General features: G+C 56.1%; 3 protein-coding genes across 3 annotated transcripts in view; 1 reads left to right on the forward strand and 2 right to left on the reverse strand.

Moving 5' to 3' along the window:
• The window catches only part of DNAJC30 (DnaJ (Hsp40) homolog, subfamily C, member 30), a 1,675-nt gene extending 1,548 nt beyond the window's left edge, over positions 1-127 (reverse strand). The window contains exon 1 of the mRNA XM_010570081.1: positions 62-127. Coding sequence (XP_010568383.1) covers positions 62-127 — 66 coding nt within the window. The remainder of the gene's footprint in view (positions 1-61) is intronic.
• A 24-nt stretch (positions 128-151) lies between these two features.
• On the forward strand, positions 152-5,055 carry WBSCR22 (Williams Beuren syndrome chromosome region 22). The gene is made up of 10 exons (XM_010570076.1): positions 152-323; positions 540-622; positions 720-816; positions 1,640-1,736; positions 2,101-2,151; positions 2,677-2,762; positions 2,978-3,023; positions 3,334-3,395; positions 4,506-4,595; positions 4,745-5,055. Exons 1-10 carry the CDS (start codon positions 256-258, stop codon positions 4,797-4,799), a joined length of 735 nt encoding a protein of 244 aa, XP_010568378.1. The 5' UTR covers positions 152-255; the 3' UTR covers positions 4,800-5,055.
• A 3,629-nt stretch (positions 5,056-8,684) lies between these two features.
• Positions 8,685-21,284, reverse strand: part of STX1A (syntaxin 1A (brain)) — a 72,800-nt gene continuing 60,200 nt past the window's right edge. The window contains exons 5-9 of the mRNA XM_010570077.1: positions 18,792-18,900; positions 11,777-11,850; positions 11,326-11,463; positions 9,456-9,566; positions 8,685-8,762 (exon numbers count right to left, since the gene is read on the reverse strand). Coding sequence (XP_010568379.1) covers positions 8,685-8,762; positions 9,456-9,566; positions 11,326-11,463; positions 11,777-11,850; positions 18,792-18,900 — 510 coding nt within the window. The remainder of the gene's footprint in view (positions 8,763-9,455; positions 9,567-11,325; positions 11,464-11,776; positions 11,851-18,791; positions 18,901-21,284) is intronic.

Consider the following 21,284-nt stretch of genomic DNA (forward strand, 5'->3'; position numbering starts at 1 on the left):
CAGTGGGGGAGCCCGCCGGGCGTGGGGGGGGGTCCTGCCGTGAGGCCTGGGGGGGCACGACCCCGCCGAGTGGCAGCGGCGGCGGAGGCCCCTCGTGAGGCGGGGCGGGGGGGGGTAACCCCGCCATGCGGCGGCGGCGGGGGTGAAATCCTACCGTGAGGTAGTGGCAGGAGGCATCGCGCCGCGGGGTGGCAGCCTGCTGCCTATGCCCTGGCCGTGCCTTGCAGCTCCCGGGTGGTGGAGATCCAGTCGCAGATGTCAGAGCGGGCTGTGGAGCTGCTGGGACTGCCCGAGGACCGGCCGTGCCTCCTCCTGGACGTGGGGTGAGTGGGGGTCCTGCCCTGTGTCGTGGCAAATGGGGCATCTGGGCCTTCGGCTGGACGGGTGCCCGGGGCAAGGGGCATCCAGGCCCCATGGCACCAGCGTCTCTCTGTTGTGCGCTGAAGAAGAGGGAGAGCCTGCTGTAGCATTGCGGCTGGCCGGCAACACCCTCGGACCAGGCCCGTGATCCCTGCGCTTTCCCCTCTTCCTCCCTTCAGCTGTGGCTCTGGGCTGAGCGGGGATTACATCTCCAATGAGGGTCACTACTGGATTGGCATGGACATCAGCCCTGCCATGCTGGGTAAGCAGGCCCTCCTCCCCTGCCACCCTTGCCTCACCTCCGAGGTGGTCCCCAAAGGTGTGAGCTGGTTGTCTGAGCCATTCTCTGTTGTGCGCAGATGTGGCTGTGGAGAGGGAGGTGGAAGGAGACCTTCTTCTTGCAGATGTGGGTCATGGCATTCCTTTCAGGCCTGGTATGTTTGACGGCTGCATCAGGTGAGTTTGTGTTTATCAGCGAGCTCTCTTGATACTCCACATAACTGCATCGTCTGTGCAGTACACATGGTCCGTGTATGCTGCATAATAGATGAGCGTCACTCTTTTTGCTCCATGCAACATGAGTCCACCTCTCTGGGGCAAGCTGCTGAGATTCTGGATGGTAGAAGCAGCTTCTGACAGCTGTTGCCCAAGTGATGTTTGTCTTTTTTGTGTGCTGGTGAGCTAGGAAGCTTATTGAAGTAAATAAAATCAAATTGGGGATATGGTCAGGAGGGTTGAGACCTGCTCCGATGAGGAAGACAGAAAGTATGTCTGTACTATTGCTCAGCTGCAAGATCAGTCCCTGGACCAAAGGTTTGATGGTTGGTTTTGGGATGAAGGGCTAGGTGAAGGAGACAGAAACACTTTTCTGCTTAGAGAATACCTCAGAACTCTGGGTATTCCCTTCTGCTCGGAAGGAGCAGGGACTATCTTTCGATCATCTGAATGCTCGCTTTGGGATTGCTCATTTTGCAAAACCTGCATGGCCACGCAAGGGCCACAGCTAAGCACTTGAATTACTTGAGCACCTGGCCTAATGAGGATGCCTGGTGATTCTTTTGTGCTTGAATAACTACTGTGGCTTGTTGGGTTTTGGCATAGTGAGTCTCCAGAGGGGTTTTTGTAACTGCAAAACAGAAGGCAAAGCCGCGTGGAGAAAATTAAATTGTTTCCCTGAAGCCTGGCACATGCTTAGTGCTGGAAGTAAACTCAAAGGGAGGTGACAGGCTCTGCGAAAGAATCAATGGCTCAGTGTCCCAGGTGTCTTGTTTTCTTTCAGTATTTCTGCAGTGCAGTGGCTTTGTAATGCTGATAAGAAATCACACAACCCTCCAAAACGCCTTTATCAATTTTTCTCAACTCTTTATACTGCCTTGGTAAGTGTCATGCTCTCCCAGTCAGGCCTCTGCCTACTTTTACATCCTTGCTGGTGCGTTTTAGCAAGATATTTTAAGTCAGGTATTCTAAGTAAATGCTGCTCTGAAATGGAGGACTGGCAGGAGTACCCATTTCCTATCTCCTTGCCTGCCTGCATGGTGTCTCACACTTCTCTGATCCCTGCTGTTGCTCCTGTGCCTTGCTGTGCTGTGGAGGAGCTAGCTCTGTGGTCTGAGCAGCTCTTCTGGGAGAGTTCTCTAGGAGGCTTTGGGGAGGTGGGTGCTAGTGTCTGGGCTACGAATTGGCTGACTAGAGGGGTTGCCTGCACTGAGACAGGTTTGTGACTGACTGTATTTCCTGTAGGCCCGAGGATCCCGAGCTGTCCTGCAGCTGTACCCCGAGAACTCAGAACAGGTACAGTACATCAGTCAGTGGGGAAGAGGAACAGGCAGAGCCAGGCTGAGAAGTCATGTGCTGTTTGGGGCTCTGAATGCATCGTGTTTCTCCACATCTGGTGTGTGTCTCTGTCCTTCCCACCATCTGTAAAGCTCTTCAAGAGCCCCCAAAAAACCCTGTGAGGAGAATGCCCTATGCAGTTTCTGTTGCTTCACAGGTTGTCTTGGGCTGAGCCTTAAAATGAAAGAAATTGGCAGGACATGATCTGCATCTGCTGTCCTGGATTTTCCTGTGTGGCTGGGTTTGAAGATAGTCATCAGCACTGTAGTGTAACTCCCCAGGGCTGGAAAATCCAGCCCAGTATCCCTCTCCTGGACAGTCTGCTGTACCAATTAACCCAGGCTAGACTAAGGACCGAATTTAGCAGGAGCAGGAATGACCCTTCTTTGGCATGCGCAGTTAGCTGTGGTCGAGCCCAGAGGTCTCTTGGGCATTGCTGGTGGATGACTGCTAAATAACTTTTGCACATGCTGCTTTTTCCAGCTGGAGCTCATCACAGCCCAAGCCATGAGAGCTGGCTTTACCGGGGGAATGGTGGTAGATTACCCCAACAGCGCCAAAGCCAAGAAGTGAGTCCTGTGTCTCCGTGTATGTGTGTGTTTGGGGTGACGCCTGGGTTTAGCAGTGTTTTGGTTTTTTTTTTCCAAGCTGTTCTCTCCCATGATACAGTCCTGGACAGAGGTTATAGCTTAGATCTGACTCTGTTATAAACAATCTTAGTCTTGCCTGGGGACTGGGAATCGTGTGCTGAATCCCAGCTTCATGCTCCTTATTATTCTTTCAGGTTCTTCCTTTGTCTCTTTGTTGGGGCATCTGGCACATTACCAAAGGTGAGGAGCAATGTGAGGCAGCAGAGTTGCCCTCCTGGCTGCTGGGTGATGTGAACAAGCTGTAGGTGAGAGTGGGAGCCAGGCAGCTCTGCGCATGCAGATGTGACTTCATTTATACATTTGCTGTCAGTGTCACCAACCTCTGCTCTCCCTGAGATCTGGTTTCTTTGCCACAATTTCTGGAAGACCAGTTTGTTCCTGCTCTAGTCCTTCCTCTTGCAGAGGCCTGGGTTCCCCTTAATTTAGATGGCATGACTATTAGCTCTGTCTGCTTCAGAGGAGAGTGAGACTTCATAATTTTGCTTTTCAGGGCCTTGGTACTGAGTGTGCTGATGGAGAAGAGATACGCCAGGCAAAGTTCACCAATGAAAGGTACCGTGTAGGGGCTGAATCTGCAAGTTCTCCCCAGGCAAGGAGTGTGGGGGGTATAAGGGCTGGGTTTTGCTGACTGAGGACCACAGCGCTGCCATGTGAGAAGTGATGGAAGGGACTGGGAGGACCCTTGGCAGCCCAGATGGGCACTGCTTTATCTTATCGAAGGGCCCCAGACACAAGGAATGGAATGGGTTAGTTTGGAGGGCTTTGCTGTGGCATCGTGAGGCTGTTGATACTTACCCTAGAGCTGCAGCTGAGCATTCAGTTTGAGGTGCGCTTTCTGTCCAGCACTTGGCTCTCCAGCTCAGCGCTGTAGCATAAGTCAGTGGTGATGGGAGGGGGAATGTTTACAGTGCTGGTGATACCAAGCATGGTTTTTTTTTGTTGGGGAGGCAGGCTGCTGTGCCTGAAGCCTGGTGTTCCCTTTATTCTGCTGTCAAATTCTTTGCTTAGCTCTGCTTAGCTGTGCCCTAGGGGGTTTCCCCTGCTGGCCAGGTCTCCTCCCATGATAGTGATGCAGGGAGGAGCCCCTCTTGCAGCCAGTGGGAGAGACAGAGAACAAAAATCAGAGGAAAGTCGTCGTGGCTGCCAGGAGCTTGTGGCTGCCATGTTTTCCTGCCTCTTACACTGATGTCTCTGCTCACTTAGTCCAGAGGGTACCTGATCTTGGAGGGCAATAGCAGAACTAGAAACTTGTTGGGAAGCCAGAGGCTTTGTCTGCTTTGTTCTTAGTAGAGCAGACAAGGGGAAGGTGGTTGTGCTTCAGCCTGTATTCCCCCAAGATTCCACAGCCCAGTGTGCTGGTGGTGTGTCAGATATGGCACAGAGGAGTGCTGGCCTGCTGCAGCCTGTGGAGGGTAGGTATCCCTTGGCTCAGAGCTGGGGCTGGAAGCAGCCTTTTCCCCCAGTGCGTCTGGAGTTAGACTGTTTGGCTACCTGCCCCAGTGCTGGCTGAGCCTCTTTCATCTGGGGTGGGGTGGTGGGAGGGGTATTTGCTGGTTTTATGAAGCAGAGGGCATGCCCAGTTCTGGGTGGCAATCCTCCAGGGCAGAAAACTGTACCCCCACACCTCAGTTCCTCTCCAGCCGCTGTCTGCTTTGTCTGTAGGACACGGTTCAGAAATGCTAAAGGCAAGTCTGTGAAGAAAAGCCGGGACTGGATCCTTGAGAAGAAGGAGCGTAGACGACGACAGGGCAAGTAAGTTCAGCTAGGTCCTGCCTCAGCTGAGGCTGACTGTGCTGGTCTGGCCTCCTGTTACTTGTTCAAACTCCTGCCATGAGCTCACTTCCCTTCCCCTCCCCTCTCAGAATGACCTGTGGATTGTGCTTAGCTGCTTTTCTCCACAGGGAAGTGCGAGCAGACACAAAATACACAGGTCGAAAGCGCCGCCCTCGCTTCTGAATTGCTTTGGATGCTGCTGGTGTGGAAGATGGTGTGTTGGTCCCTCCAGCGAGCCCTCCCATGGATGGCATAGATGGGCACCCCAGGCCTGGGACTTGCTGGGACAGGTCATTGTGGCTCTTGAAGCTGTAAACTGGCTCAGGTGCTGCCCAACAGCCAAATGCAAAGCTTCCAGCCCTGTTTTTCTGGTGAAGGTAGAGTGGCAGACAGTGCTCTGGCCACTTGGTGTCTGCAGTACCATTGCTTATCTTCCTGAGAGTGCAGTGAGCCAGAACATTAAATTCAGCCTCCTCACTAAACAGCCAATGAGTCAGAAGTGTTGCTGGTCTCCTGTGCAGGGGAGTACTGAGGTGGGAATATAGCACGTAGTTCCCTGCCAGCTTCCCCTCTGCCCACCGACCAGGACTTCGGCAGTATAGGGGTGTGTCTCCCATGAGGGCAAATATTCCTCCTGGCAGAAGTGTTATTCCTGTGTTGATTGCTCCTGTGGGTGCTTCACATCAGGCGCTCCCTGTACGCTTTAGTGCTCCCAGGGTGCTGGGCTTGTCCGCACCCCAGCCCATGCTCCCCATCCCCTCCTCCCTTCCCCTGAAACAGAGGAGCCAGCCAGAGCTTTACAGTTACAAATGTTTATTCTACATAAAAATTCCACAAAACGGGAAGCTGTTTTGCACCCAAAGCTTTGGGAGAAGAAAGGGAGGCTAGCAGGGAGGGAAGGGTGAAGGAGAAAAGAGGCAACATACAGTGTCATCCAGCCCAGTGAGACAGAGCAAGCCAGGGTCAAGATCCACATAGAAAACAAGGACACTTAGCTCACAGTACAGCAACAGTACAACTCCACGGAGGGGGGGGAAGGGGAGGGGCTCGGAAAGCCTTCAAGTACATTAATTACAAAAAAAACAATCCCCAGTTCAAGTGCAAGCTGTGCGTGCCCCACACTGCTCGTGGAATACTGCATCGACACACTCCTGGCGCTGGGAGGGCAGGTGGCACTTGGAACAGAGGTGGTGTAACCCAAAGGACAAGCGGTCTGAGGTTGGGGGCTGGAAAGAAAAAGTGAAATGTCTTCCCAAAGCACAACCACACTGTTGGTGTTTTGGTCTGTACATGCAACGACAGGTAGGTAAAAAGGAACTGAACGGGGCTTCCCGTAGTGCAGGGGTAATTATTGCACCGAAACACCCTCCCCTCACAGCGAGGACAGTGTGAGCCTGCCTGTGGGGCAGCAATGGCAGCCTGCTCCTCTCCTTCCCTCGCGTAAGAGCCTGGCACCACCACTGCCTGCAGGATCCCAGCAAAGTGCCAGTGGCAGAATCACCTACTGTGGCCCTGTCCAGCTCCTGCTGCTGGGGGGCTGCTGGCAGTGGTGGTACCAACAAGGAAGGAGCAAGTGCCAGAATCCCCCCAGTGCTGTTCTTGGCCTCATGCCTTGATGGGGTGGGCCACAGCCCTGATGTCATGTGAGCTTGTGCCACAAAAGCTGCTGCTTGGAAGAAAAAAAAAGTCGCCTTGTGCTAGCAGTGGGCATCGCTGCAGGGTGAGAGCCTGAGAGGAGCTTTTTTGCCTGCCTGCCCAGGAGCAGCCCTGCCAGCAGTGTTATTGCTTCCTGGAGGAGGGGGCCTCGCATGCTTGCTGGCTCAGCAGAGCAGAGCACAGACTCTGGTGGCAGGGAACTGCACAGGGACAGGAGCAGCAGGCACTCATGCATCACCTCCAGCTCCCTTTCCTGTAGCCAGATGCATCCCTGCAGCAAGGACCCTGCCCATGCCTGCCTCCTGCCCTGGAGGGTGTTCCAGAGCCAGCCTGCTCCAGCTTGCAGGGGTCCCAGTGCCCCAAGCCCTTTGCGCACACAGGCTGCATTGTAGTAGCTCACATCAGTTGTTGCAGGACAGTGAAAAAAGGGGGCTCTGGTCTTGGATGGTCTCATGTGGGGGGCTTGGGCTGGACAGGGCAGGGGACCAGGCTGGACACGCTTCCCAAGGGTGGCTAAATGCTACCAGGGGTTGTATTTTGAGACCTTGGGTAACAGTGGCAGGAAAAGAACTGTGTCTGGGTTGCTGCTGGGCAGGGCTGCACCTGGGGAAGGCAGCACTGTGTCTTGGCTACACCCTGCTGCCTTTCACCCCATACCTGTGGGCACCACACACAGGGCCAGCGCCTGTGCTAGAGCACCCAGACAGGGTGGAGGAGCATGCGGTTGGAGCAGCCCTGCCCTCATCCTGACTGGAGCAGGGATGTGACACGCTGCCCGCAGCTGGAGTACTCGCTGTCATCAAGTGCCCTTTTTCTGCTACCAGCATCTGGGCTCATGTCCAGCCCCTATCCCATTGTGTGGCCGTGAGCTTGGCCCCAGGTGCCTACCCTGCTCTGGGCTTCTCTGTGGTGCTTTGGCATGTGCATGGGCCAGCTGGAGCCCTGGAGTCTCCAGAGGAATGTGAGAGCAGAGCCCTGCCCCCAGCCCGAGGAAAATGGACAGTGGCAACACAGGGCCCCTCTGAGCTGCCAGCAGGCTCAGGCCACCCCACAGTGGCTACATCCATGTAGTGAGCACAGCGGAGGGCACAGGGCACTCAGGTGCTCCCACAGCAGCCCAGTGAGTGCAGGTGCCTCACTGGATGGCCTAGGAGGTGAGCAGGCAGAAGGGCACTGTGCCAGGAGGAGGTGACAGGGGCAGGCAGATGCCAAGAAGTGGTGAAGAGATGGAAGGGGCAGTCAGGCACTGCCCTGCTCAGGAGCTGGTAGGATAGGGAAGGAGGAAGGCTGTTACTCCTAGCTTGCAGGGTGGTGGATGCAACAAGGGCCGCTCCTGGGACCATGACAGGAGAAAGCCCACCTGCCTCCAACCCCCAGCTGTGGGTGCCTACGTGGAAGAGTGAAGCTGGAAGCAGCCCTGCTCCCAGGCAAGCACTGCCAGGGTCTGCAGGCATCAGAGTCAGCCCCAAACCCTGACAGCCAGAGCCCAGGCCTGTGGGCAGCAGGAGCCAGGGCCACCGTGTGCCGGGGCTGAGAACAGAACAATGAGGCTTTGGTGCAGGGCAAGTGGCCAGTGAAACGTGCTGGCCTTAAAGTACCTGTGCCAGGGCCAGCACCAGGGTGCAGCACAGGTCCCCATGTGGCCTGTCCCCATCCCCAAGCAACTGTGATGGCCCCAAGCAGCAGCTCCTCATCCCACACTGTTCCATCAGGCACCCACCACCAGCAGCAGCACATCCAGCCCCTGGCACCCAGATCGGGGGAGGGCTTGCCTAGAAAGGGGGCAGCCCCGCCATCGGCAGAGCAGTAGGGATGGAGCCCTGCAGCCAGGCACAGCCACGAGATGGGCAGGGACGGGGGAGGCAGGGCCCGGCAGACAGAGCACACCCCTGAGGATGGGCCCTGTGAGAGAAGCAGCCCAAGGAAAGGTGTTTGCAAGCACAGGCGTGGCTGACAGACATAAGAGCTCTGGCTGGAGGTGATGGGGAAGCTGGGGGATGTTGACTGGGCATTGTGCTCCTGAGGACGCCTAACACCCTTCATCAGTCCCTCCTCATCCTTGACTGTCACTAACACAGACTGCCCAGCACAGGAGGAGTAGCAGCGCCCAAGGGCACCTCTGTCCCGCCCTGGTCCCAGCCAGCCACCCAGGCTGGAGAAGTGATGAGAGCCTGGGTTGCCCCTCAGGGTCCCCCTTGCACCCATCACCATCCCCTGCACCCTGCCTGCGCCCCGGGGCCGGCGCTCCCTCCACACAGACGCACCGCACACACAGCATCACAAACAACCATGCATTAGAAACTGAAATGCTGCTGGGAGGCTCCGGGGCTGCGTGGTTCGCTCTGGCGTGGCTGCGGCCCCATGGCACGCGTGGCTCCGTCCATTGCACACAAACAGTCCCGTGGGGTGAGTCTAGCCGAAAATGCCGCCGAAGGTGGAGGCAATGACGATACCCAGGATCACGCAGCAGATTATGATCATGATCTTCTTCTGCTCAGGCGTCCCAGCACCGGCAGGGAGAGAGGGCAGAGGGGACTGTGAGTGTTGGGGCAGGCTGGCCCCGAGAGCTGGGGGCTGCAATCTGCCCTGTTCCTGTTTGCCCTTGGTGGGCTCTGAGCAGCACCTTGGGAGCCAGAGGGGCTCCAGCAGCCTTGGGGCAGGGATGGACAACCCAGCTCCCCCTTCAGCCCTGGGCTGGCAGAGCTGAGCTGGTGGCCCCAGGGTCCCCAAGCTTCTGAGCTGATATGGGACCAGGTGTGGGGACTGGGACAGGCAGCTGGCACTGCACTCAGGGTCAGAGCTGGACCATGCCTTTTCTCTAGTTTTTTTTTTTTTTTTTTTTTGCAAGGGACATGGCTTTCACAGCCGGCCTGGCCCATGGGATCCACCCTGTCCTTTTTCCTCCCCTCCAAGCAGCACCCCTGCCACACAGCTCATCATCAGCGCTGACACAGCCTGTGCCAGGGAGCTCTGCCCCAACTGGTGCCACCAGCGGAACCTGTGCTGCACCCAGTGGTGTGGGGTAAAGCAGTGCCCAGGCACGTGTAGGGCTGCGCCATGATACCTGCTCCTCTGTGCAGGCAGTGGGGCAGGCAGGAGTGCCAGGCAGAGGCATTCCCCCGGGACGGAGGTGTCAGCAGTGTAGGCAGGGGAAGATGGGCCCCAGCCAGTGCCGTGACTCACCCGTCTGGCTTTGCTCTGGTACTTCACCGCTTTTTTGGTGTCAGACACAGCCCGCTCCACGTAGTCCACTGAGTGCTCCACATTGTACTCTATGCGGTCAATCATCTCGCCCTGCAGAGTGGAGACAGAGCCCACGCACCCGTGCACACAGACGTGAGCTTCTTCCTGCTCTGCTGCTCCCCGGCACTATGTGGATGTCCCCCTGCCCAGCAGCCCTGCACAGGAGAGAGAAGGACCGTCAGTCATCTGCAGATAGTGGGTGCCCCAGGGTACCCTGGGGTGGGAGCTCCAGACTGAGGGCTCTATCCCAGAGGGCTGGGATCTCTGTGCACATCCCAGCAGGGAGGCAAGCAGTGGGATTCCCCAGCCCAGTCCTGGCCTGGTGGCCACCCTGTCTAATATCTCAGGTGACATCAAGGCTGCAACAGGACCTACACTGACACCAGACCACACACTGCTGAAACTAAGGGAGCAAGGGCCGCACCAGCAGAGCCATGTGGGATGCTCACAAAACCACGCACATGCAGAGGTGACCACTCTGATCCACACAAGTGCCCTGCCGAGAACAGAGGGCCCTGGAATGAGGCTGGCGAGGCTGGACTGCAGGGCCCTGCAGTGCCTCCTGCCCTGCTCTGCCCCCCTGGCTGCAGGGATGGGCTGGGGATGTGGACTCCTGCAGACATGGGGACATGGACTGGGGTGAGCTCCCCCCAGCCTGTCTACCTCCTTTGTCCCCATCCTGACTGCACAGGGAAGCAGCCAGGTCGTGCAGCAGCTGCAGAGAGAGTCTGACAGTTCATGTGACTGACAGGGTTGGCAGGGCTGGGTGGCTCGAAGCCCAGCACCCTCTTGCATGGCACAGAAGGAATTGGGGCTGCAGAGCCAGGGGGGTCATAGCCAGCAGCTCTCCAATACTCATTTCTCAGCCTCATGCTGGAGAGCAGGGGGAGGACGAGCCTTGCAAGCCCAGGAGTGCTCTGGTGTCACCCCCTCCCCGAGCACTGACCCCCCCACCAGGCTCCCTGCTGCTTGCTCCCGGCCTTGCCTGAAGCTGCTGCTTGTCCTTCCCACCTGTGCCATGCCAGGGGCAGAGCAGGCAGCTGCCAGCACCGCTGCCATCCCAGCACCCCTCTGCTCCTGGTGCCAGCAGCTTGGAGCCTCCCAACCCACAGGGCAATGCAGGGTGTTGGCATGGCCTAGCCCTTAGAGCGGGGCAGGGAACTGCGAATCCCCCATGTCTGTCCTCCGAGGCAGACGGGACGGGGCACCAACACTGCTGTGCCACAGCCACCCTTGCCTGCCTGCCACAGGCAGACCCTAGAGCCACACGAGAGCCGCAGACATGCAGGGCACAGCCATGCAGAGCAGAGCATGCAGCACCGGCAGGGGCTTGGCGGGCTTTACCTGCCACTGATGTCTCCTCGGGCCGTGGCAGCATGGTGGGCAAGAAGGGGGGTGAGCAGAGGCACCAGAGCATGTGCTCAGCTGAAGGACCAGGTGCCATGGGCTGGTGGCACAGCCAGAGGCGGCCTGGCAGGACCACCAAGGCTGGTGGCACCCTGAGCTCACCGGCAGGGCCCAGTGCTCCAAGGGAGATGGAGAAATCTCTACCTGAGTGGCAGCCACCCACTGCCCTCCTCCAGAGCCCATCACCAAACCTCCCGCCCCGGGCACACAGCAGCCCCCAGCTCTGGGGTGCAGGGTGGGTGGCTCTGGCCCCAGGGAGCCCAGCTTAGCCCCAGTGGGAGCTGCATTGGTCCCAGATGCAGTTCTTCCCCTCAGCACCCACCCAGGCAGGGCACTGCTCGCAGCCCCATCACCCTCCAACCTCCCCAGGTGAGCCAGCCACTGGGCTGCAGCATCTCCCTACCTGGCTCTCCACCAGCATGGCCATGTCCATGAACATGTCATGCAGCTCTCGGATGCTGTTCTCCAATTTGATGATCTCGCTGTGCCGTGTCTCAATCTCATTCAGTGCCTGCTTGGTGATGTTTGAATCCATAATGATCTGCAAGAAGACAGGGCCACTGAGCACCGTGCTCAGCTCCTCAGATGCTGGGATTAGGGGCACCAAAAGAGGGAAGGCAGGAGCCCCAGAGCCCCTCCAGCCAGGCTGGAGCAAACCCGCACCCCACCCTCTGGCGAGGATGCAGCCCCTGCTCAGGCAGCATCCTCCGGCCAGACCTGAGCACGCAGGTCCCACCTCCTGCATGGGCTGTGCTCATCCCTCCTGTACTGGGGCCACTGTGGCAGCACATCCACCAGCCAACCCACCCAGGATGAGGGGGGCTGGCTCAGCTTTAGCCCGTGCCAGTGCTTACCCCGGAGGAGAAGATGGCTGGGTTGCCGCTCTCCAGCATGTCCTCCAGTTCCTCGCTGGTGGTGGTCCTGCCAGCTGCAAGTGACACAATATGGGTCAGCCATGAGCCCCCTATTCCAGCCATGGGTCCTGCAGCCCTACCACAGGGCTCTGCTGTCTCCATGGCATCTCCTGAGAGTGGAGTGGAGCAAAGCTTCCAGCCCTGAGAGTGCACCAGGCAGTTCGAGGGGCTGCCATCCCACAGCCCGGCTCTGTGCCAGCCCTGCAACCCCTCTTTTTGAGGGGGTCAAGCTGCCAGCTTGGCCCAGCTCCCCCAGGACAGCTCGTCTGCCCCTCCTCCCACAAAGGGACAATAACATCCTCCAGGACGAGTCCAGGGCACCTCTGAACAGGGGCATGGAGGAGACATGGCAGAGCACGGGGACAGACCATAGGACAGTGCTCCCTGCTTCCAGCAGTGCCACACCAGGCTCAGACCAGGGAGGTGCCCAAAACCTTGAACCCAGTCCAGATCTTCACCACAAGTGTGTCAGTGCCCCAGGGAGCACTGCAGGGGACCCTGGCCACCCAGCCATGTCTGGCCACCACCCCACAGGCATGGTGCATGCTGCCACCCTGCCTGGGGAGTTCCTCCAACAAGGACACCTCCATGCTTCATGACGCATCTCTTTACTTGTGAGGTCCTGCACCTGGGTCGGGGCAACCCCCAGGACTAGTACAGACTGGGGGAGGGAGGGAGAGCAGCCCTGTGAAGAAGGACAGAAGGACTGAGAGATTCTGGTGGGTGACAAATGGGACATGACCTGGCAATATGCACTTGCAGCCCAGAAAGCCACGTCTCCTGGGCTGCATCACCAGCAGCATGGCCAGCAGGTCGAGGGAGGGGATGCTCCCCCTCTGCTCCGCTCTCCTCAGACCCCCTCAGCACTGCAGCCAGCTCTGGGGTCCCCAGCACAAGACAATGGTTTTAAACTGAATGAAGGTGGGGTTAGGTTGGACTTAGGGAAGAAATGTTGTACGATGAGGGTGGTGAGACACTGGCAGAGGCTGCCCATTAAAGGTGTGGCTGCCCCATCCCTGGAAGTGTTTGAGGTCAGGTTGGATGGAGCTTTGAGCAACCTGACCTAGTGGGAGATGTCCCTGCCCATGGCAGGAGGGTTGGAATGGATCATCTTTGAAGGTCTCTTCCAACACAAACCACTCTGTGAGTCCATGATTCTCTTGCCCTGAGATGCAGAAACGAGAAGAGCACCCGGATCTCCTGTGCTCTGCTCCTTGCTGGGGCCCCACATGCATGGGCGCTCTGAGTGTTCATGACAGGAAAGCGTTTTTCTGGCTTTGCCTCAGGAAAACAATCCCATATCAGCAGATACTGGTGGTGATAGCAGCCAAGAACACATGAGAGCCTGCAGGCTCTCAGCAGTGTTACCAGTGCCACATGGAGGTTGTTTGCTGTCTCCTGGCACCAGGAGGCTGCAGGAAGGGAGAGGTAGTAAATCCAACCACACACACGCAGAAGACTCCAGTACAAGGACTTCATTATCTGGTAATGCTCATTAGCTCTGATTTCCCACAGACCAACAGGGTTTACATCCATGGCTGGGCCAGGAATGTGCAGCCTCTTCATCAAAAGCATGTAACAAAGCTTTCTGGATGCTTTCTGGGCCATGTGATAAACAGAGCACCAAGACCAGGAAGGGTGGCAGGGTGCAGAAACCTGCTGGGGTCCCTTGCAAACACCACCAGGGACCTGGAGCTCTGGGAGGCCGGAGAGCACACTCCAAGACTTGTAGGAGGCAGCTGGGATTGTTCCCCTCATCTGTCTTGTGCCTGCACTTCCTTGCCCGGCAGTGAGTGTGGATGGTTCCTTGCTGCCTGCATCAGATTTGTTTCTCCTCCAGGGAACATAGGCAAGGAAGCAAGGAGTGGGCTGAAAGGACGGGAGCAGCTCTTCCGAAGGTCTCCAAGGAGCAGGACTAGCTAGAGGGCTGTGACAGTGCCCCGAGCACAGGGGACAGACCCTACATACAGGGTTCTGAAGGGGTCTGGCACCTGAGAGGTGACATCTGAAGTCTGTGTCATCCCAGCTCCATTGGGCAGGGCTGGATCCAGTGCAGCAGCTCCCCCAGCACCTGCAACAGGTCATCCACAGCAACCAGCACAGATGGGACATTGCAGGAGAGAGCAGGAGCTGAGAGCTACAGACTGGAGCTCATGGGGTTTCTAAAAGCAACATGGAACTGTGATGGACAGGTGGCACAAAAGAAGGAGACAATTGCTGGGGTGTCCAAAAAAATTACAGTTGGAAGAGAAATAGAAAATAAGAAAAGAACAAGAGAAAAAACAGTGGCCAGGAGGGAAAAATGGAAATTCCTTAAAATAAAATTTTTATTTTATTGGTTTTCTTGAAATGAAATACTTTCTCTGCAATTTAACTGTCCACAGCCAGGAAGGAATTCCTCTATTATTTATATGACTAATATCTCATAATCTAAAAAGCTAATGGGATTTTTATTTTAATAACTGATAGAAATGCCTCAGTGATACTGCATGGCCCAGCTGGGATCCAGGGACAGACCCTACAGGAGCCAGCGCTGTTCTAGCACACCCAGGGCTGTCTGGCAGGAGCTTGGGACAGGCAGCCCAGGATACATGGGAAGAGAGCAAAATGGGATGAGTTCAGTCCTGCTCTGCCTTGACACTGAGCTTTCAAAGTAATAGGACAGCTCCTGGGCCACCAGTCCAGGTCACGGCAAGCTGTGGTGCTGTGTGGAAACTGGACCACAAACTCAACAGGGAGAGCAAAGAAACGTAGAGAATGGTGGCCCAGACAGTGTGGGGAAAGCACCAGGGCGGTGCCATCAAGTGTCCTGGCCTTGGGCTCTCCCAGCAGCAGCTTCTACTGCTGTAACTCTTGGGGGACAAGCAAGTTGCCTTCGACAGACACGAGGAGCCTCAAATGGAGCCTGCTTCCCTCCCATGGTACTGGGGGCTGGAGGGAGGGACTCAGCCTAGTGGCTCAGCGGGGAGCCCAACCCACAGCTCATTGCTTCTCCTCTGCAAATGGAGTACATCTTTAAATCCAGCTGTGTACTGTAAGGAGACCAAATAATGAACAGAACAGACCTTAAGAACATATTTTAAAAGTATAATAAAGCTTATAAGAAGGAAGAAAAGGGACTTGCCCAACACAGCAGAGAGATGATCCACGTGTGAGATGCTAGCATCAAGAACCACAGGAGAGGAGCCGCAACCTGCTCCTCCATGCTTGGTCTGCAGCCCCGAAGAGAAGCAGCAGGAGGCAGATGACAGGGACGCCTGCCTCACAGCAGAAGCCATCCCTTGCAGAGCAGGAGTGAGGATGCTCTGGGAGGGCTGAGCTAGGAGCCAGTGTGGTCCTAGCACATGCAGGGCCCTCACCAAGCTGGCACCCATCCCACAGCACGTGAGCAGGGTGCTGAGAATGGTGTCCAGCAGCAGGGCCAGACAACACAAGTTGTGAAATCAGCTCTGGCGTAGCTCTAAAGAGCCCCATCAGGAGCTATAGGAGATGGGGCTGGAGACAAAGCTACAATGCAGGGCCAGGGTCCTTCCAGGAAACATGGCCAGAAAAGGACTGGGGACACTGGAACAGGTCACCCAGAGAAGCTGTGGCTGCCCCATCCCTGGAAGTGTTTCAGGTCAGGTTGGATGGGGCTTTGAACAACCTGATCTAGTGGGGAGATGTCCCTGCCCATGGCAGGGGGGCTGGACTGGATCATCTCTGAAGGTCCCTTTCAACCAAACCACTCCGCAAGTCCACGATCCTATGACATGACTACAACAAAGATCCAAAGTCCCAGGAGACAGGGCTGGAGACAAGCTGTCTTGAACACAGATCTGAGCCTCCAGACTCTCCTGGCTCAAGAACAGCTTGGGATGCACCCACAACTTGCCCTTCTGCACATCAATTAACCTGGTGTCGCACAGTGGGGCAGGGGCTGATTAATTCTCGCAGAGCCTTTGGAGATGGCAGATGCTTTATTTTTGGCTCCTTGGTCTCGCACATGACAAAACTGTTCATAAAAACAAGCAGCGTCTGTGCAGCACCTCCATGGCTTCAAAGCTGCACACTCACCACAGAAAGCTCGTCCAAGCTTCAAATCCAATTTCTCTGGGAGCAAAACCTAATTAGATTGAAGATGTCATTTCTCATAACAGACAAAATGGAGAGGAAAAAAACGAAGGACTGACACCTCCCACCACAGGCACGGGGAGGCTCGTGCCTGGGGAGCGCAGCTCCCAGCAGCAGACGCAGGGACACTGCTGGTGGGGGCATGGTCCAGCCAGAGGACAGCCACCCAGTATCTGTCACCAACCCCAGGACACAGGATCCTGCAATCCCTCCACAGCATCTGCGATCTCGGCATGTCTGGGAGCAGAGTGAGTGAGTAAGGGGGTGGTGAGGGCAACAATTAAGGCTGGGGCAGAAGCAGTGGGAAAGGACAGGACATGCACTTCATCACATCAGACAGGCTCCCAGGCTCAGCATGTGCTGGATGGGCAGGAATGATGGCGAGGGTCACTGAGGCACAACCTCTGGCACACACAGACATGGTGGTGCCTGCACAAAGAGAAGGGGCAGATCCTGAGAGGGCTGTGGAGAGCCCCAGAGGGTGACTGTGGCCTGGGGCAGTGACTCTACATCACCGTTTCTTCTGCAACTGTCCTACTTCCAGAGCAAGAAGCAGATGCAGTTAGAAGGGAGAAGCTCACCAGGTGCTGGGGAGCCTCCTCAGAGCAGCTGAGAAGTCCCTGCTCTCATACTTTCAAAACCCGAGTGATTTACTGGCTTTGCTGTCAGAGCTCCCGGCACTTTCTATCTTTGGATTGATCAGCTGAAAACGAGAGCTGAGGATTTTGTAGAGCTTTGTGCAGTCGCCACATCCCAGCTGAGCTCCATTCAGAAAAGCCTGTTCAAGAGCCCCCAGAGCAGCAGGGACTGAAGATGCTGGCTGGAACACTGCAGGACAAGCAGAGCTCTCTGCCCTGGAAGCACTCCTGATAAAACTTCAATAAGCTTGTTACTTTTGATGAGACTTTTTGCCAGAAGAGATTTTCCACTGTCTTGACAGAGACAGCTTTTGCAAAGGACTGTGCACAGGATTGTGTACCTTCCCAGCACAGACCCCATCCTGCATCTGCATCTGCTCCACACCTCCACCCTGAAGGGAAAGCGGGTTCCTCACCATCACTAACTAGGACACTCCCTCTGCACCCAGCCACTGCACCATGGTGAGTCCTGAGCAGCCTTTTCCTTGTGCCCTGTCAATGCTCTGTCAGGCAGTGACAGCCCGGCAGGATGGACAGAGTGAAGACAAGTATATTTTAACACATCTGCATAATTTAAGCAAAACGGCAGCGTCTTTCCAAAATCTGGTAGTAGAAAAACAAGATTAAGGTTTCTTTCAAGTCTGCAGACAATTAAGGACCTGGCTAAGTCCTTTCAAATCTTCTCCTGTCTTAGAAGGAAGGCATAGGGATACCTTAAATTCCAATTTACATTACAAGCCACCCCTATGGCTGGGTATCACTTACAGAACAACATCAGCTGACGAATGAGTCAGCTGGAGCAGTGACACACTCACCATCCTGCTTTACATTAAACGTCAAGCTCTTGTTGAGCCTCCTGTCAGTCAACCTTTCCATTCAGCCAGTGTGAAACATTTCTATTATTATTATACATTATAAAGACTGATCTTAACAGAGGGAAGGCTTGCACAGCTGAGTCTCCTTCTGGCCCTCCACAGAAACTACCATACTCCACTGGCACCCAGATTCCCAGGCATCTGCAGTTCATGAAGGACATTCCCATAGGTGACCTTCAAGGACACCATTCTGACTCAAATTTCTCCTACCGTATTATTCCTGCTGAGTTGTGAAAGGGGATAAAGACACCCATTTGTTTGTGAGAAAAAAAGAACTTGGACTAGGCTTCAGACTTTCATTTTGAGCACAGAAAACCAACACCTCTCTGACAATGAGATTATTTGCAAAAATCTCTTTTAAGCTCTGCATGCCCTGACTTCCTGACTTCTCCCTTGTTTGCTTATTCCCCTAGTTACAGTGGTGGTATGATTCTTCTTTGCTGGGAGATGACCACATTTCTCTAAAACTAACCAGGTATCACCGATTGCCCAGAAGAACCACCAGGAGAGCAGGTTTTGTGGACAGGAAGGACTGGACTTCTCTTAGAGCAATGGGCTCTGAATGATGCAGCGAGATCTTAGTGCCACGATGGTGACAGCCTCAGAGGTGTTACCTGGGGACCACTTTTGGCCAGAAGACACCACTACTGCTGCTAAAAGCCATCATGGTCCTGGGTCCAGGGAGATGCTGGGGTAATTGTCCCCACTCCAGAAGCAAGGTCCCACTTTTCCTCCCCATGCTGGAGGGCTCCCCTGAGCACCAGCCCCATGAGGACACAGGGGATGACAGCCCACCCCAAACCAAGCGGCTGCCTGGGGCAGGCACCGACGCTTGTGCTCCTCCTGCAACAAGGGAAACTGCTGGAGCAGCGAGTGCCCCCATCTCAAGAGCTCACTTCTCTGGTTTTATATTTAGTTCAGTTCACCCACGATGAAAAGCACCAAGAGGAAAGGCAAGGCAACACATGGGAGTCAGGAATTCCTGCTAGCTTCTTTGAATTCGAAATTAGCTGCAAACAAGGAAGAAATTTCTCTCCCTGTGCTCTCTGCACTCTCTATGCAGCACTTAAGAAAATCTGAGATGACTTTTGGCACTTTGCTGGATGCAGTTTGGCACCAAAATGCAAGGTACCACCACGTGCCTATCTCCCAGCAGGACCCGTGTCCCAGTTGCTCCCACAGGTGCATGCACAGCCCTGTGCACCCCCAGGTTTTCACAGGGGAGCTCTGCACAGCTGCGGGAGCAGCTCTGACCCGGCGAGAGCCAGTGCAGGATGTGGCCCCACGGTACACACAGCCCGGCTGCCCTCCCCCTCCGGGTTTACTCACTGATCTCCAGCTGCCTCTGAATCCTGCCCTTGCAGCGCTCCCGGTAGTCTGTCTGCGTGGTGTTGTACTCGGACATCACCTCCACGAACTTGCGCGACAGCGTCGAGTGCTGCAGAGGGGAGAGGAAGAGAGAGTGGGGGTGAGGGTGCTGTGGGAGGGAGAGACCTGCCACCCCTGAGCCAGGGGAAGGCTCAGCCCCGAGCACTCCCCACACCTCTACCAGCCCAAAAAGCATTTCTGGCCCAAAAGCTGCTCTGAGGAGTGCGACAAAGCACAAGGGGGGCAGGTGGCAGCAAGGTGACATGGCCCTGGCTGGGGGTGAACTGGACGCACCCCTCACCCAAGTCCAAGCCAAACATAGCCTTCAGCCCCCAGAGGACACCCCAGGTGGTCATGGCTGGCAGCACCCTCCTTGCACCACACGACAGGTTGTGCCAAAGCAGCCTGGAGCCAAGGCCACAACGGCGCCCAGTGTCGAGCCCTGCCTGCCTCTGCCATGCTGCCGGGATGTGCCAGACCTGCACAGGCGCAGGATGGACCCACAGTGGTCACTTTGCAGGGCTGGAGCTGGGCAGGAAGGCCCTGGGGGGACCCTATGCCCTCAGTCATCAAACCTCCACCCTGGCTGGCAGCACCATGGCATAGCTGGCAGGGAGACTCAAGGGGCCAGGGCACACAGGCTGGGTCAGGGGAATGGGAGATGTCCGGGTTAATTGTCCCTGCTCCAGAAGCAAGGTCCCACTTTTCTTCCCCACACTGGAGGGCTCCCCTGAGCACCAGCCCCATGAGGATGCTGGTGACGAAGGCCTGCTCCAAACCGAGCAGCTGCCTGCATCGCTGCCAGCCCAGGGCAGATGGTGTGGCAGAGCTGTCAGCCCCCTGCACGCACAGCACCCTCATCTTACTAGGCTGCTTTCCATTCTCCAGGAAAAGTGCCAGAAAACCTTGGAATTACACCTGAGCAGGGTCCAGCTGAACACACTGACCCTCTTGGTGCTGGCTGCTGCCCCCATGGGGGAAGCTCATCCCCATGTGAGCACCCACCCTGGGGCCTGACTTGCTGTCTGATCCAGCTGCCAGGCTGAGCACAGCAAACAGCCCTGAAGATGTTCCAGGAAGCTCAGGACAGAGCATCATGTGCATCCTCCATCCAAACGCTTGTATCTCTTGAATGAGCCCTTCCCCCAATGTGCTAGAAATCGAGTTTCACAGGAACATGGACTCACAGAACGGTCTGGGTTGGAACGGACCTTCAAAGATCATCCAGTCCAACTCCCCCCCCTGCCTTGGGCAGGGACATCTTCCACTAGATCAAGTTGCCAGATCATAAAAGCCTTTGCACTGCTTTTCAGGGTTGTGGAAGGCTTTGTTTGGAGGTAGTTTTACTTGCAATAAAAAAAAAGGGATGCATTTCCTTCGTCTTGTTCCTGGGAATGGTTGGGTTGTATATAAAGGCACAGAAAAACCCACCCTGCAGCTGAGAGGTTCACTCTGGCCGATGGCACTTGCACAACGTGAAGAACTGCCAGCAGTGGGACATGGGACTTGGCTGTGCCCACTGAGTGGGGCTGGAGCAGCAGCTCTGCTGGTGCTGGCTGCCTTTGCACCACTCCAAGCTTCTCGCCCACCATGGCTGTTGGCAGCAGCTGTTCCCCACCACACGCTCCCATCCTCTCTGATGAACTAGGTGTGAAGGGCTGGCAAGGGGCTGTTGTGGGTCGCCCTTGCTGGGACTGAAGTTCTGTCACCCTAAAACATGTAACGGTGGTTGGAAACGGGCTGTGGACCTTTCCTGGAGCTGGGGAGGGTGATCAACCCAAGGGGACATTGGCATTATGCAGCTCCTTAGACCTGTGAGCGTACAGACAGAAGAGCTCAGCCCTCACCTGCAGCTATGAGCAGGCTGCACTGGGCTCACGGGGGCTACGGAGAGGGGTCAGATTGTTCTCTTGCTCCAAAACAGCAGCTTCTCAGCACGTTGGGGGGACTCTCGTGACAGAATATCATGGACTCACAGGATAGTTTGGGTTGGAAGGGACATTCAAAGGCGATCCAGCCCAACCCCCCTGCCAGGGGCAGGGACATCTCCCGCTAGATCAGGTTGCTCAAAGCCCCATCCAACCTGGCCTTGAACGCTTCCAGGGATGGGGCAGCCACAGCTTCTCAGGACAACCTCTGCCAGTGTCTCACCACCCTCATCGTACAACATTTCTTCCCTATGTCCAAGCTAACCCCACCCTCGTTCAGTTTAAAACCGTTGCCCCTTGTCCTGTCAGCGCAGGCCCTGGTCAAAAGTCTCTCTCCCTCTTTCCTGTAAGCCCCCTTTAAGTACTGAGCAGCCGCAGTAAGGTCTCTCCAGAGCCGTCTCTTCTCCAGCCTGCACAGCCCCAACTCTCTCAGCCTTTCTGCATAGCAGAGGTGTCCCAGCCCTCAGACCATTTTGGTGACCTCCTCTGGACCCACTCTAGCAGGGTCCAAGTGTATCTTGTGCTG

The sequence above is a fragment of the Haliaeetus leucocephalus genome, unplaced genomic scaffold (assembly GCF_000737465.1).
Source record: "Haliaeetus leucocephalus isolate CR32 unplaced genomic scaffold, Haliaeetus_leucocephalus-4.0 Scaffold285, whole genome shotgun sequence".
In the NCBI taxonomy this organism is placed as follows: domain Eukaryota; kingdom Metazoa; phylum Chordata; class Aves; order Accipitriformes; family Accipitridae; genus Haliaeetus; species Haliaeetus leucocephalus.

Coding starts and splice junctions, on each gene's coding strand:
- WBSCR22 (XM_010570076.1), top strand. CDS start 256: ATGTCAGAGCGGGCTGTGGAGCTGCTGGGACTGCCCGAGGACCGGCCG. Junction 2,152..2,676: donor ACCCCGAGAACTCAGAACAG/GTACAGTACATC, acceptor TGCTTTTTCCAG/CTGGAGCTCATCACAGCCCA. Junction 4,596..4,744: donor CGTAGACGACGACAGGGCAA/GTAAGTTCAGCT, acceptor TTTTCTCCACAG/GGAAGTGCGAGCAGACACAA.